This window comes from Labrus mixtus, chromosome 6, assembly GCF_963584025.1.
Source record: "Labrus mixtus chromosome 6, fLabMix1.1, whole genome shotgun sequence".
NCBI classification, from domain to species: Eukaryota; Metazoa; Chordata; class Actinopteri; order Labriformes; family Labridae; genus Labrus; species Labrus mixtus.
This window is the reverse complement of record NC_083617.1, coordinates 10329830-10345487: the sequence shown is the minus strand read 5'-3', so window position 1 is coordinate 10345487 and position 15658 is coordinate 10329830. Positions and strand designations below refer to the sequence as shown.

At 38.5% G+C, this 15658-nt stretch overlaps 1 protein-coding gene across 2 annotated transcripts in view; it reads right to left on the bottom strand.

The window, feature by feature from the left end:
• col17a1b (collagen, type XVII, alpha 1b) overlaps nt 1–15026 on the bottom strand; it is a 28133-nt gene extending 13107 nt beyond the window's left edge. The window contains exons 1-16 of one of the 2 annotated variants that reach the window (XM_061039917.1): nt 14598–15026; nt 13266–13330; nt 10512–10562; nt 10248–10355; nt 8355–8717; nt 8174–8230; nt 8036–8071; nt 7849–7899; nt 5528–5674; nt 4799–5254; nt 4139–4222; nt 3966–4028; nt 3709–3867; nt 1808–1900; nt 1671–1715; nt 1441–1584 (exon numbers count right to left, since the gene is read on the bottom strand). In XM_061039917.1, coding sequence (XP_060895900.1) covers nt 1441–1584; nt 1671–1715; nt 1808–1900; nt 3709–3867; nt 3966–4028; nt 4139–4222; nt 4799–5254; nt 5528–5674; nt 7849–7899; nt 8036–8071; nt 8174–8230; nt 8355–8717; nt 10248–10355; nt 10512–10562; nt 13266–13320 — 1912 coding nt within the window. In that variant the 5' untranslated portion in view covers nt 13321–13330; nt 14598–15026. The remainder of the gene's footprint in view (nt 1–1440; nt 1585–1670; nt 1716–1807; nt 1901–3708; nt 3868–3965; nt 4029–4138; nt 4223–4798; nt 5255–5527; nt 5675–7848; nt 7900–8035; nt 8072–8173; nt 8231–8354; nt 8718–10247; nt 10356–10511; nt 10563–13265; nt 13331–14597) is intronic. The other variant, XM_061039918.1, reaches the window with a different exon arrangement.
• Nucleotides 15027–15658: the final 632 nt, after the last annotated feature.

Sequence of the window (15658 nt, the reverse complement as noted above, 5' to 3'; positions counted from 1 at the left end):
AAAAATTAATAAAATGAATCTATAAGTCACCCGACATAAAGACAAAACAAATTTTAAAGATTTATTTTCGGGGCCTTTAATTGAGAGGTAGGACAGTGGACAAAGTCAGAAATCAGGGGAAACGAGCCACAGGCTGGATTTGAACCTGGGCCGCCCGCGTTGAGGACTACAGCCTCCATACATGGGGCGGGCGCACTAACCACTGCGCCACTGCGCCACCAGGAAGACAAAACAAGATTACCACTGAAGTTATTTTAAAAAATATTACAAAAATGTTAGTGAAAAAAAGATTACACGACATGATTAGACTCAGATGCAGTCGAGGAGCAAAACTAAGAACTGAAACCTTCCTGACTTCATTCTCAAGTCACTTTTATTTTCAGTTTTCAGGTTCATTTCTATATTCATAAAGATGTTTGTCTAAACTGGAGCTGAAACAAATAGTCTAATGAATGAAGAAAAATAATAGGTAACTGCTTTGAACAATACTTTTTCCTTCAGAATATAGAATATTTGTTTAGATTTTTGCAAATTATCAGCAGTAAAAGTATTCAGAGTAAGTTAAAAGCAGTTTCTGTTTGTTCGTGGATGTACAGGGAGCTATCAGTGGATGAAATTCTGCAGATTCTGTTTTGTGTGTGTGTTTTAACCCACATCAATCAAAATTCTGATAACATTTGGTAAGGCTGTGTGGGTTGAGCAATAGCATCATTGTATGTTTTAATATTATGCTGTGTTTTTACAGCTCTTGTGCATTATGGGTAATGTACATGTTGTGTTGTTTTGCATTGGTATGTGCCTTTCTGTTTACATGTGGACGTGTGTTTCTGTTGTTTTCATTTATTGATTGATTCTAGTGGAAGCAGCTGAATGTTTTGCAGCACTTTGAGCCCAAGACAAATTTCCCCAAGTGGACAATAAAGTGTAACGTATCGTAATTCAAACTGAAAAAATATTTGTATCATGCCCAAAAATGATTATGTTTGATCTACGTGTAACCTACCACAGTTCAAAGTTATGTATGAATGTTAACCAGTAGAAATATATTTCAAATCAAAGGTTACACATTTTGTTTCCTAGTTGTATTTTTATCTAAAAATTCCCAAAAACGTTTCTGCTGCTGCTTGAAAACGAGTCTCAGATGTCATCCAGCAACAATTTATGGAGCTGCTCCACTGACAATAAATGCCAGACTGACTTTATGGCAGCAGAACAGTACCCAGAGATCAAGTTTCCAAGGAAAGGGGAACATTTAGTCTCTCACAGCTCTTAGCAACACTGTGAAATAATGTTCACCAGCCTGTTAAAGCTCCAAAAAACATTTTATTGGTTTGAGAACAGCCCCTCCCAGGGGCTTCATTGCACAGTGAGGATCTCTATGGAGCCATTCTTTTTATTTCTCACTATTACATCTCAGAATGTTGTATAAGTTGAGCTTACCCAATGCAATTAGCCCAAACAGGAGTCCCAGAAGGAGCAGGGAGAGGAGGAGAAGACCCAGCAGCCACTTCCACCAGGAGCAACAGGCATCGGAGCAGCAGCAAAATCCTCCACCTCCAAAGACGCCGCTGTCACGGCGGATCTCTGATGACGGAAAAAAACTCATCATTTTCAAGCACTGAGATTTTGAATCATCACGTAAACATCAATATACATATAATCAGGAATACCTGCAAATGTGGCTTTGTCTTTCATCACAACTCCCGATGATCCGTCTGCAGAAAAGAACAAACAATCATGATGAACTAGTTCTTATAAACTAATGTTTAGTGTTGAGTTCTTAGAGAGTATTTGAATGGGCACTCACAGTAAGAGTTTCCTGTCTCTGCCTTCAGGGGCATCGTCTCAGTGTAGCTTGAAATGAGTTTCTCTTTCTTCATTGAATCTCCTGATAGCGAGCCTGTTAAGTTAGAATGACTTGTTCTTAATTCTTATTCAAATGTTTTTTTTAAAGAAGAAGAACAGAACAAAACAAGCGGTGTGAAAGGTGGGACGACACAATATGCAAAACACGTAACAGATTTATGAAATGGTATTACTACGAAAGAGAAGAGGGCTTTTACCAGGAGAAAGAAAATAGAAGGAAGAAGTCAAAAATTAAGAACACGCCTTAAATTTAAAGACATAAGAGTTAATAGTGAACTGTGATGATTAGAGGGAAGTGGAAGTGTAGTGTAGATGCTTCTATGGAAACCATGAACAGCCGTGCTGGTTGTTATTATTGTTTGATTTTGTTCGTTGGGAGTCATGAGGGGGAAACAAATTGGGAGAAGGGCTTTTGGGTATTCTTCACCCTCAGCCTGGAATCTGTTGCAGAATGAGTTGAAACTCAAGGAGCTGCTTAAATGTTTTTCAATCTCAAATGAAAGACGTGGAAGCAGATTCTACAGGAAGTCGATGCTTGACTGCTTGAACGACTGACTCCCAGATTTGACTCATAGATGGTTTCTCTTTTAATTCAAATTGAAGTCTTTCTCTCCGTTTGTGTCTCTTTCTGTAACTATGTGTTTTTGCTGCTGACTATCTCTGCCAGGTCTCCTATTGGAAAATAGGTTCTTAATCTGAATGGGATCAACCTGGTTCAATAAAGATGAAATAAATAAATAAAAAATAGTTGATTATTACAGGGAGACAAAGACCAAAATAATAAAATGAAAACATTACTATTTAACACATTAGAGGCTTCAATCTCTGTTCTGTTATGAATCATGATAGTAATCTCGTATGCTGAACTTTCTCACGATCAAATGAACTGGATGTTCATTTTCAAGTCCTTCAGGTTTACATTTTCATGATCTTAAAAAACAAAAATCATTATCAGTGAGAGAAGTCTTCAATTAAGCTAATTTAGCATTTCTCCCAAGAAAACGAGCTATAAGATCTGAAGATAACGGACTATTTTTATTTCAATTTCAAAACCTTTATTTAAGCCTCTAAAACAAAGAGCACAAACAAAACACCAAAGACAGGATGATTCTCAGTAAAAAAAAAAAAAAAAAAAAACAATCTCACACTGTGGTAAAGGGGTTTGAGAGAAACTTGTGATTCAGAGATAAAAAAAAAAAACCGCACAGCTGTCATCGGGTCATACAGATCCAAAGATGAGGAAAAAGGTAATCAAATAAAAGTACCTGTGATAGTAGATTAGCTCCTAATATAAAGAAGTGTATTTATTTCTGTTTATAAAGCTTCAGGCGCCCCCCTGTGGACAAGCAGTGTATCTTCTCTCTTTTCTGATTCACAAAAAGTTTCATCTTGCTTTCTTTTAACAGTGAATTGAAATGGTGATTATCTACTTTGGAAAAAACATTTTTTTAAACAAGGCTGTTTCCTCAGGAAGCTTTAAATCATCTCTTTTTACGCCTACCCCTTAGCAACATTTACAGGCACTGAAACTAACAATATAGTCAATCATAAAGAGGAATCACTATTCATTTGAGTCTGTTTCGAAACAAGATAAAAACTCCTCACAGGGCCCCGAAGAAAGCTTATTATAACATGTACTTTCAAAGATAACGTTGCATTTAGGTCTATTTCTGCTGAAATGTTTGATTTATATCAAGTTGGGAAAAGAGAAATGCTTAGATCTGGCAGGGATTGAAAAGGTTCACAACTTCATGTTCTTTAAAATACCTCAAAGTTACTAGCATAAAGGTTGCATGGTAAGCTATTCCATGCAGGGGGAGGGGGGCTAAATGACTGACTCACCTCCTCCCATCTGAACGCTGCTGCTGCTGGTGAACTGCTTCCCGCTGTCTTTAGCCAAAATGAGCATTTCTGTGTCCCTTTTAGCTGGATAGTTCTCCTTGTCAGAGATGAGGAACTTGTAGTCTTTCTTAAAAGCATCATCAGTTTGGGATCTAGTGGCTGACAAACACAAATCAAAACAGTTAAGGAATCGTTGAAGCTGTGACGTGATAACTTTGATATCAGCTCAGAGGGAGTTGAAACTGTTGTGGACATACTTGCAGAGACTCCAGTGCTGACGACACCGCCAGTATTCGACATGTTCTTCTGAACACCATAACCTGTAAATACAAACAAACACACTCATGTAAAAAAAGAGATGCCCTTTTATATAATTATTGAGCAAAACTTTTGATAAGTGTCAAGCTGTTGTGCAAATCTTCAGCTTTACCTCCAAGACTAGTGCTAACATTGGCTCCACTGGTGGTGAGAACACTGGCAGATGTTGGCGCCAGATTATTCTGAAAGCCATAAACTGTGAAAAAAATATGAAACGTTTTTTTACTACATGAACTAAAATCATGAACCTAAAAAAACACAGGTCTGAATACAAACCTACAAAGGAAAAAAAGAGAAAGCCAAAACAAATCACACATGGGACAGACATATTTATAAATTAACTACACAAATCACTGTAACACAATGATGAATCATCACAATAAAACAGTCTTTTATTTGCATATTTCAATTTACCAGTGAGTCTAGAAGCTGGAGCTGCTTGTATACAGGAAGTTGACGGAAAATAGTTGAGAAAATATGCCAAATGATTTGTTTACTCTAAAAGTAGTGCCACAAATGAATAGTTGATTGTGTTTTAACTTGCTCTAGAAGCTATTTTATGACCTAATGTGAGTCTTAGTGTGAATGTTTGTATGTTTTCATGTTACTGAGCCTCAACAAAAGGTAATTTTCTGTCACTATGTGATAGACAATAACGTTTTTTGAATCTTGAATCTAGAAGCTCTCTATATGCCTTACTACATTACACCTACATGTGTGAGGTAGTATCATAGACTGTAGTCAATGGGTAGTATTCAGAGGTTAGTCTCACCTGACAGTGACGAGGGGGAGGTGAGGCCGATTGGTGAAGATCCTCCCCCCATGTTGTTGTTGCCGACCTGGTAAGAGTAGCTGCTGCTGTTGCCAGCGACAGCTGTGGCGGAGGAGGCCGGCAGTGTGGCCGTCGACCAAGTAAAAGATGGAAGTATAGTGTCCAGTGTGTCATATTGGCCTGTTCTCACACTGGAGTCGTACTGCCCTGATCTCAAACTGCCGTTATACTGGCCTGTTTTCAGACCAGTATCATAGTGACTTGTCTTCTGAGACACATCATACTGGCCTGATTTCACACCAGTATCATATTGGCCTGATTTTACAGTGACATCGTACTGGCTTGATTTTAAACCAGTATCAAAGTGCCCGTTTGTCAGACTGGTATCATACAGGGTTGATGAATCGATGGTGTGGAAACCGCCTGTTCTCACTCCAGAGCTCAATATAGGTGACCCTGTAAAGGGGGAAAAGACAAAGACAAATGAGTGTGTGAAATGTCTCTTATTTAATGTTCACCCCAATTTGTGCCTCTCATGTTTTTATCTTTACATAACATACACAGAGTTCAAGGTCAAAGAAAAATGAAAAGCACCTGTAAACACAAAGCTGATACAGCCAAGCTACAACCAAGGCAAATCTGAACCATATCCGATGTCTTAGAGAGGGAGACAAGGTGTCTTTGCATGTAAAGAATGTGCATGAGTGCAACTCTGGGAAGTGTATATACCCGACTGAGTGGCCACTGAGATGGTCTTGGTTTCCACGGTTGCCTTTTTAGGGACAGGCAGTGTGATTGAGGCGCAGGAGGAGCGAGTTGGGCTGACGCTGCAGGAACGTCCCTTCAGAAGCTTCTTTACATCATCCAGCTCTGTCCCTGCAAAAATACACAAATGTTACTCACCAAATATAAAAGTGCATTTTCTCAGTTGATTGTTTAAGTCTTACTTCACCTGAAATATGTCTTATTTCATGTTTTTTTTTTCTCATGAAAGAAATTATTTTAGTTTTAGTCACACTGCCCTGTGTGCAGTGAGCCTTATAGCCGCCATATTGGCAGTTCAATTCAGGAGAGAAAAGTATGACTTTTCAGGCTGAAAAAAATCCAGTTCAATAGATAGAAATGCGCTTTTATGGTCCAATTCTTTCAAAATCATTGCTGCCACATAAACAAAAAAATAAACCTACTGCGCTCTGCCTTTGACCAACTTCATCAGATGACCTCAAACTAAACTATGTCAGGTTTCTCTTCCTTTTTGACTGGACTTTTAAACACATACATTTATTTTGATTATTGAAGACTGTTTGGAGTTGGAATTTTACTTAGCCTATGATTGGCATATTTGACTTTCTAGGTAGGCTATCTCTCCAGTTTGTAATGATATAAAATGAATACCATGAAACCAGTGTACATACTAAATCGATTTAATACATTAACAGTTTGATAAACTAACATATAAATGTATCTTAACCTCACCTATCATAGGAAATACTCTAGTTAGTTAGAAGGAAGTTGCAGAAATCTGCTTAGCTAGTTAGCTATAGCTTCCCCCCCATGTGGTTTATTAACAGCCTTCAAGTTTGTGGGAAACTAACCACAAAACTGTTATTTGATCAAAGTTGATATTTGAATTAAAGGTAACAGCTCGGGAGAAAAACTGAGCTAAATTAGCTTTTGCTTTTAGCCGAGACCTGTCCTGCTAACTTAATAATACAGCTAGCTCTTCTTCAGCTGTCTGTTTAACTGCCTTTGAGAGGCAGAGAGGACAGTGGCAATAATTTATATAAAATTTAAATAAACACCAATGTAACTGTTTTCAAGATGTCTTTATTTAAGAACATCTTAACCAATGATACCTAAATATATTTGGGTGAAAAAAAAAGTTTGAATGTTAAATGGGTCTATGGCTATTGAAGAATTTTAACCATTTTAATTTTTTTTGGAAGAAATAGTATTCAATTTCAAGTAAAAAGTACTGAATTGATCATTGTACTTGAGGTATATTACAGAATGTTCTACTGGCAAAATGAACTTCAAATGTAAAGATAGCCCCTGTAGATTTTTTTTAAATTATACTTTTGATAAATTATTATTAAAATGTCTTTATATTTAATATTTTAGAAGGGACTCTTTTTTAAGTACAGTTGGCTACTTGATGTACTGAGGTTTTTTTTGTTACCTAACAGTCACATTATACTCTATGAGCTATCCAAGAGTTTTGTGTACAAAGAACTGCATGCTGCAAATGTGTGTGGTTATGTTTGCATTTTCAACATACAAAGAATATTCGTCAAATAAATGTAGTAGAGTTAAAAGAACAATATTTTACCTATAAGCTGGTTTACTTAGGTGTAAAGCATCATAAAACAGATGGCACAAGTTCTTCAGTGCTATTGGATTTTCACTTATACATAATAGTACTAACTTTTCCACTTATATTCAGAGCACATAGTAGCCTATGCAACACAGCAATCTGCTGTCCAGCTCAGGTTAGGTAACACTGAGCTGGTCAAAATGTAAAAGATATAGATTAAGTCATTGCAGATAGGGACTTCAGTCAGCAGGGGGAGCACTCAACTTCTGCTAAACTTTGACTCACTTCTGTTTTCATTGAAACAGCAAACAGTGACTCATTTCTGCCATTGTTGCCACCACAAATCTGTCCCTTAACTTCTTCCTCACATGAACACAATGCAAACAAACGTGATCCTCGTCGTTCAGCCCCACCCTTTACTTTTTTGCTGATGTATTGTATGTCCTCAATCTGTGGGAGCTGCACATGTGTTACTAATCACAATTTCATAGACCCCTAAACACGCATGTGAGGAGAAGTAGAGGAGGAAGAATGTCCTATGTGTGCTATCTACTGAATACAGAGCAAAAGAATGTGATAGCAGCATAATATGAAAAACACACTGCCCTAAAGTAACCCCTCAGTACAAAACTCCCACTCTTCAAGTGGCTCTTTGAAGGAACACTGGAATAAAGACGCTTTATGAGGGATTGCATAACCAACAGCAATTGGATCAATGTGTCTCAAGTGGTCTTACATCTGCAGGCTGTGGGTGAGGCACTTTGCAATCTGGCTCTGATCTCGCTCTCTGGAAAGAAATCACAACACACACATTGGACAATGTAATCCTGGTTTAATAATTAAAAAAAGTCAGGACAATTCAAAGTCAGATGGTGCAAAAATAATGAAGGAAGGAGGGAAGGGAAAAAACTTTTATTGAATACCTCTACTCTCGCTCCTCCCTCTTGTGCCGCCAGAGCCTGAACACAAAAAGGGGAAAAAAACAGAGAGGCAGAGGACATATGAGGATAAAGCTGTGAAATCAGAGTATTTAATCCCATACTGCTTTCATTCTCACTTACAATAGTTCCCATAGTCTTTGCGTGCAAACTCTGGAGAGGAATTAGCACTGGAACTTCCTAGAAGAAAACACAATGGCAGCTGAAATATTAACAGCACCCTCATGTACGAGAGCTTCCTTCACTTTTATTTAGCTTTTTTGTTGCGCACTGTGCATAGTTTGTTCTGTTAACATAATCTCACCGTCATAACCCACTGAGCGGCTACCGATTGTCTTCCTCTCCCGGAAAGATGGCGACAGGCCTCCTGATGAGCCAGCAGTCTGACCGCGCCTGGCACCGCCCGATGAGCTGGACCGAACCTTTGACACGGAGCTCACCATGTAACTGCTGCTGCCTCTTCCCCCTACTCCTCCTCCTCCTCCTCCACCTCCCCCTCCTATTCCTCCACCTCCTCCTCCTCCCCTGCTTCCTCCACCTCCTATTCCACCTCCAAACAACTCTCCATCAATGTAGGTCCCCCCTCCATCTCCTTCACCTGAGGAGCATCCTCCCAGGTAAACCCCTGAGGAGGAGTTGTAGTTGCTGGTGTTCACACCTACAGAGGCTGAAGGAGAGATAAAACATTCACGTGTTATTCTGATATCTTTCAAAAGTGCAAGTTTAAGGTACTTTTACTTTACATGGGAATTTCCAATTTATGGATATTTAAGTATTAGTTTCACAAGAGCTGTTGATATGTTTGAAATGTGGTACAAATGATAACGTTTAGATTTCAGTTTTTTGTAAAAGGTCATTTGTGTTTCAATTACGTGTGTCATTTTAAGGAAAGATTTTCAAAGGATTTCTTTATGCAGGTACAAGTTTATTGAGAATAAAAACTGATTCAAGTAACCCAAAGCAAATGCTTTGGGTTACATATTACATATTTCCAAATTTGTTGAATTTTAGAGTTAACTCTGGCACGATACTCTTAAATTATCTAGTAACACAGGCAGTTATAAAATTTAAATAGCGTAATTATACATAGCAGCTTCTGTGTGGACACTGGTAGAGAACGTATTCACAGTGTTTACTTGTGAAAGTACGGCCACCAAAAAGTCCTGCATTAAAAATACCTAAGTAAAAGTAGATTAGTAAAAACTGGAAAATATTCTTAAGGTATTAAGTCAAAGCAGAAAGTCTACAGCTTATTTAATAGTAGGCTATAGTATATTACGTCATTAGATCATTAAACAGAATTTTACCGTTTCATTTAGTTGAGTTGCAACTGATAATAAACTATCAGTTCTTATCCCTACATATCAATCTTGAAAAAAAAAAGTTTGCTGTTGTGTTTTTTTTAAACATTAGAAACAAGTGATAAAAGCCGTCAGGTCCTCTGGTTTAATAACTTGATAATGTGAATACTGATAATAATAAGTTAGTTCAAAGTATGGTCATTTAAACTTAAATCTTTTACCCTGTGGATGTAAAGGCCCAACAAGGGAGACACGTTTAAAACTAGGTCTAAACTCATGTTTCATGCTCTGTATTGGAAGTGTGTTCAAATTGTATCCTCCCTATCTTTTTTATTTTTATTTTTTTAATGTAACTCAAAGTATTTTATCAATTCTTCATGAATGTTAAAAACTCTACATTTGTAAAGTACCTGTAGCTATGACTGGGGGAAAATCACATTGGGTCAGGAGTATAAAGTTGCATAAAGCTTACTTCTCCAGTAAAGTACAAGCACTTTGATTTTGTTTGTTTTTTTTACATAAGAACAGTACTTTGGTAAACTCCTCTGGATGGAGGTATTTAAAAAAAAAGTTGATACAGCAGAAAAAAAACTATATCTTTCACATTATTTCATCACTAATATAAATCTCATTGTAATCATCAACACAAAGGCCTATTTCTACACAACTAGGAGCCTACTCTTCCCTGTGGATACCTTAGCTACTGTGTGTTTTGTTGTCAAAACCTCAGTAAAGGATATGAACACTTCCTCTATTTCTGTCTGGAAAAAAACTGCAAGTGATGTCCAAGGTTAAATCAGGATACATATTGTCTCCACTGGGGGTTAAAAATATAACATGCTGCTTTACACAACTTCCCAATTTTTTTGAACCCACGAGTGGAAATGTGCTCTCACATGAAGAGAAATACGTTCCACTGCTGTTCTGGGTTAAGACATTCTTCTCCAAGCCCAGCCCTCCAGCACTGCTGGACATATTCCTGTGATTTGATCCGCTGGTTCCCTCTAGCAACAAAAAGACACACAGCAAAACACAGAGAAGCTGTTACTCATCGGGTACTTCCTTCAGAGCCCCTCTGCTATAATTACTGCATTATGTGTTCTCTTTACTGCCATTAATTAAAGAACACGTGGCTGGTAGAAGAAGGAGGAGACACTCACTTGGTGGCAGAGAAGTCAGCCGGGTTGTGGCGGTTACAGCTTCTGTCACAACTGATGGTACATTATAGAGAGAGAAAATGATTACTCTGTATACACTGTGCAGCTCGGGAAAGTAAACCAATCTACACGTTATTTAAACTTCTGTGTGGTAATACCAGAGGGAAGGTGTTTAGTGATGTGTTGAATGATCGGCATGCTGAAGATTGTTATGCTTGAGTTAATGTGGCATTGAATGATGGATGGTGTCGATGGAGATGTTGTCACTTCCTAATACCGTGATTATACTATAGGCTATGTAATAACTAAAGCTAACGTCAATGGATAACCAATCTTTTAATGAAGCCTCATAAATCAGTTATAAGCCGTTGATACAAAACAACACTTGAGGTTGTTTGGTCAGGTTGGCGTTTGTGCTCCATGGCAGGGTTGGTCTTAAGGAAAGTGTCAAATAGATCTACTTGAAACATTAAAATCATTAAAGATGTATTAATAACGAAATAAACTTGGGACCAGATCATTCGGCAAGCAAGTTTGCTCCTGTTCCCTTCGTGCCAATCACAACTGTTTATCAAAGACTAAAACTAAGACCGCAAACATTAAGGGGTTTTCTTACAATAAATGTGGACGCCCATGATGACTACTCAGAAATCCTGTCAGTCTGTTTGTGTGCAAAATCTGCAATTATGCACCAAAACCAAAGTGGTTTAGAAATGTTGTGATACTTCAATATGTTGTTGACAAGAAATACATTTTGTGTCTTGTTATTTCTTAAGTTTGCTCTGATTGCCCAACTCCAATGTGATTATAACGACCTTTAAGACTGGACAGTAGCTTCTTTCTTTCTTCCTCGCTCTCTCTTTCTTTCTCTTTCTCTTTCTTTCTTTCTTACTTTCTTTATCCCTGTGTGCTTTTAATAGGCTTGTTTTGTTTTGCTTACTTGGAAAAGTCGTTGCTTGGTTTGATTCATTCTCGCTTTGATAATTTCTGATTATTGCACATCTGTTTTCTTACTATCCTAACACTGTGTTTTCTATTCTTAGTTTTGTTGAGCACTTGTATTGTTTTCAATTTTTCCGACTACAAACAAATTAACTGCGTGATTCTTGTTGCTGGGACAAACTTATATTTGGTCATTTTTAATAGGGTACAGAATTAATGGCTCGGTATTCTTTATAAGATCCGTTTTGAAGAACCAGTATTTGCAGATTGTTCTCATCAGTGGCTTATAACTGATATATGAAGCATTGGTGAATAATTCTGAATCTTTTTTTTATCCATCTATGAGCTCACTTAATTTGAATTTAAGAAATAACTTAGACATTTACAAAGAAAACTTCTGCATGAAAACACAAACAAACACATCTGGTCCATCTTTTCTGGGGGTGTCACAGATTTAGCCAAACACTTTTTACAACATAGAAGTTCATGAGATGGTTTAGCAATCATCATGAGATGTAAGTACGGAGGGAAATCTAAACCACAGTTATGAATACTTGGAAGAAAAAAAAAGTAATTGGATCATCGTGCCGAACTTTATTTATTTATTTCTAATCGGGAAGATTCATCTTTTCACAGTTTATCTCGAACAAAAGCCTTCCCATATCTGTTTCTGTCCATAGGGATGCCCGTAAACTAATTACCTAATGTAAACAAAGTGCATGACTTCCTGACATGTGACTAAAAATATCTTGTTTATAAGAAACTCACAGTAGATAATTAACTGTAATATGACCTTTCTTCCACTAGGAGGCATCTTGATCTCCAGCTGCAACTTGTTGAGTTTTACTGGACTCAGATATAAAGTAAATTCCTTTTCAATTTCATGCTGCTGCCTGCTCCTTGTCATCATCACCTTCCTCCCTCCTTTTACGGAGTCGTGTCTGTTTCAGGGTCAAACACTAAAGGTGATTTATTTTTTGCTGCTGTTGCTTCTTGAACTTTGAAACAGCCTCCAACAATGGCTCAAAGAAGCCAAATCAATGCAGAAAAAAACTCCTAAAACTCCTCATGTCTTTGTTTTTTTAAATTTCCCTTTAACGCTGTACTTCTTTCCAAACTACATTGTCTTGGTCTTCCTCCCCCCTCTCTCTTATGTAACCACTTCTTTGAAAAATGATCTATGTATAAACTTTCTTTTGGAAGTGACTCATAAAACAAGAGCAGAACAAGCAGGCGACAAAACGGCTGATTATATGTTTGTCTCAGTTTTGGTCACACGTATAATCAGGCGTTCGTTGACCTCGCCATCTTTAGATGGAGTCTGAGCTGTCCTGCTACATTCAGTCATGACTGCAGGAGGAAAACCCCGAGGATGACTTACAGCTCTGAGCCCAGCGAAGAACAGAAACCCGAGCACAGTGAAGGCATGTTAGTGAGAGTGAGCCCCCAGAAAAGACAGACAAAAAGCATCACCAGAGAAAATCCGTATTGGGTCTTTAAACACAGACCTGTACAAGGACGATCCATCATTAAGCTTTCAATGAAGGTTTGATATTTCATGCCACGCTGAGGTCTGCGGGACGGAAACATCGATGACAGTTTCTGCTTGGAGGTTGTGATGCTTCGATTGTGTTCGCAAGGCGGACTTTTCATAACAAATAAAACCAGAAATATCTACGCATCTACCGATTTGATTCGTTTTGTGTGTGTGTGTGTGTGTGTTGTGTGTGTGTGTGTGTGTGTGTGTGTGTGTGTGTGTGTTACGTGTGGTGTCTACTTTTTTCATAAATGTGTTAATAAATTCAGAAATCTCACCCCTTTCTTCTGAAAAGTCTGCTGAGTAGTCCATCAGTGCTATTAACTCCTCCATCTCATCTTATCTGGTGACATGATGATGATAAAACGTTTACCACAGCTGTGCCTTTAACTGATATAAAAGTCTCTTTATTCCTTGACTTTTAACTGTGGTTAAATGGCATCCAAGCAAACATTTATTGGGGGGGAACAAAAAATGTTTTCGCTTAAAGAACGGGCCGCTTGTATCTGATGTTTGTTTACTGCTTTAGATCTTAAATTCCACGCCTCCAAAGAGGAAAAAATGTCCCCCACCTGGGTCTCATGATGATACTTCTAAAAACCACAATATACTAATATAGGACACACGCTTTCCCTTGAACTATTTGCTTGTTTTGATCTTGATCTTAAAAAACAGAAGTCCTACAGTCAGTGTGCCCAGGCAAGATCATTGAAAACTTCCCAAACACATTTAATCTCACCTGAATGGAAAATACCACCAAATAGGCCTTCAGAAGCTATATCGCCTTGTGTTTGGATTTCAATAGATGTTCCCTTTATGTCTTTGAAGAGAAAAACTCACAAAAGAACAAAAGATGCCAGTGGATCCCTGCACAGCTCTGAAAGCCCATCCTCTCACCACACCCTGCCATCTGAGGACTTTTAACATCATGTGCCTCTTACACTCCACACTTTATTTCGAATCAAAAACAAAGGAAATTCTCCAAATGATGGAATCTTCCCTTCTTCCCACTAAACTTGGATTTGAAACACGATGAAAAGCATTTAAAGTCCAATTTAGTTTTCCTTCATCTCAGAATTTCTTTTAAATCAAACAATAGGGAGTCAATTCCCTAGCAGCATTTCCAGATGTACTAAGCACTTCCTTTACCAAAGTCAAGCACAAATCTCTTTTTTTACAGCCTGTAACTGATCTGGACCTCAAAAAGTCTGCTGTCACATAAAGCTGGCGCTACAGCCCGTCCAGGTCCAACAGTATATTTAGATGGATGTAAATAGCACAGTAAGAGAGCATGTAAAACTATCCTGAGATCACTAAGAGACTAAATTTAAGGATACATGGAGACAGATGATCTCCTCGAAACCCCCCTCCTAGTTTGTTTTACAAACAAGGTAAGTTTATAATATATCTTTATATAGCCTATAGGTTATTACATTGGCATAGAGAAGACTTAGCACAATTCCATCCAACAAATCCAAGCTTGAAAGCCCATCACCAAATTCCCGCAGAGCGATTAGTGCAGAGATGGAACAGCAAGGTGGTGGTGGGGAAATCAGCATTTAAAAAAAAAAAAAACTTTTAAAAGAATTGTCTTCATGTTAAATCCATACCTTCAGCCAGCTTGAACGACGGTCAATCAAATCCCGGTGATCCCCCTTGTTGAGATGCGCCGACTGATCCACGGGAGCAATAATGTGTTGGTATGAAGTTGACGCGCCTGGGTGGGATGTTCTTAAAGTCCTCCTCCGTCCTTTTGTGCCTTTTCGCCCAACTTTCCCAGGCAAGTCAAAACAGAGATTTGGGCATGGGTCCCAGCCGCGCCCATCAGCGCTGCAGCTTGGCAGGCAGGTGTAGCAGACGGCACGGAAAGCTGAATTTACAAAAAAAAAAAAAAGAAGAAGAAAACAGTGCCTTAGGCAGGCAATTAAGTTGTCAGCCTCACCTCTCGCAAAGAACGAGACGACTGGGGGAAGAAGAGACGAGATTAACCTCTCCTTCTCCTTCTTCTACTGCTCCTGCTTTTGTCACCACTTTTCGGGAACTGACAAACTTCTGGGAGGAGGAATCTGGGAAAGTAGTGATCTGGGAGGTGGGATTTTAAATCCCTTTTTTTGGGTTGGGGGACTACAGGAGTGCAACCATTAAAGTGTCTCCTGGTCTATTGTGTGCAGAAAATCCACATCACATTGCCGCAGCTGGAACACATCTGGAGCACACATTGGAAGCTGAAACACAACATTTAGTCTGCATGGTTCCAACCACAGTGTTTTTACTAAAACAAAACAAACACTGCTTTACTACATTTTCCAATGCAAAAGCAACATGGAAGTCGTCATAAACCAAGCCAGAGTGTTTTAAATGACCTGCAGGTTTTTTTTTGCATTGTTCTGCAAGATTGTGCGGCTGCAAAAATATCAGTTTCATGTTTTAACAATTAATTATGGATTATAATAGATGCAGACTCTTCCCACCACAAGCACACTCCCACAAGAGCCGTTTTTAACTCATATGATCATTATAAGCATCTCTATCCATTCATTTGCATTTCTGCAAATTGGATGCTGTATTCCTCCGCTGGCGGCCACAAAGCCCTGGCAAAAATCCTCACCCACCAGCCCCACCAGCCCCACCACACCCTGTGTAGACATCCACCCACCCTGCATGACTCACA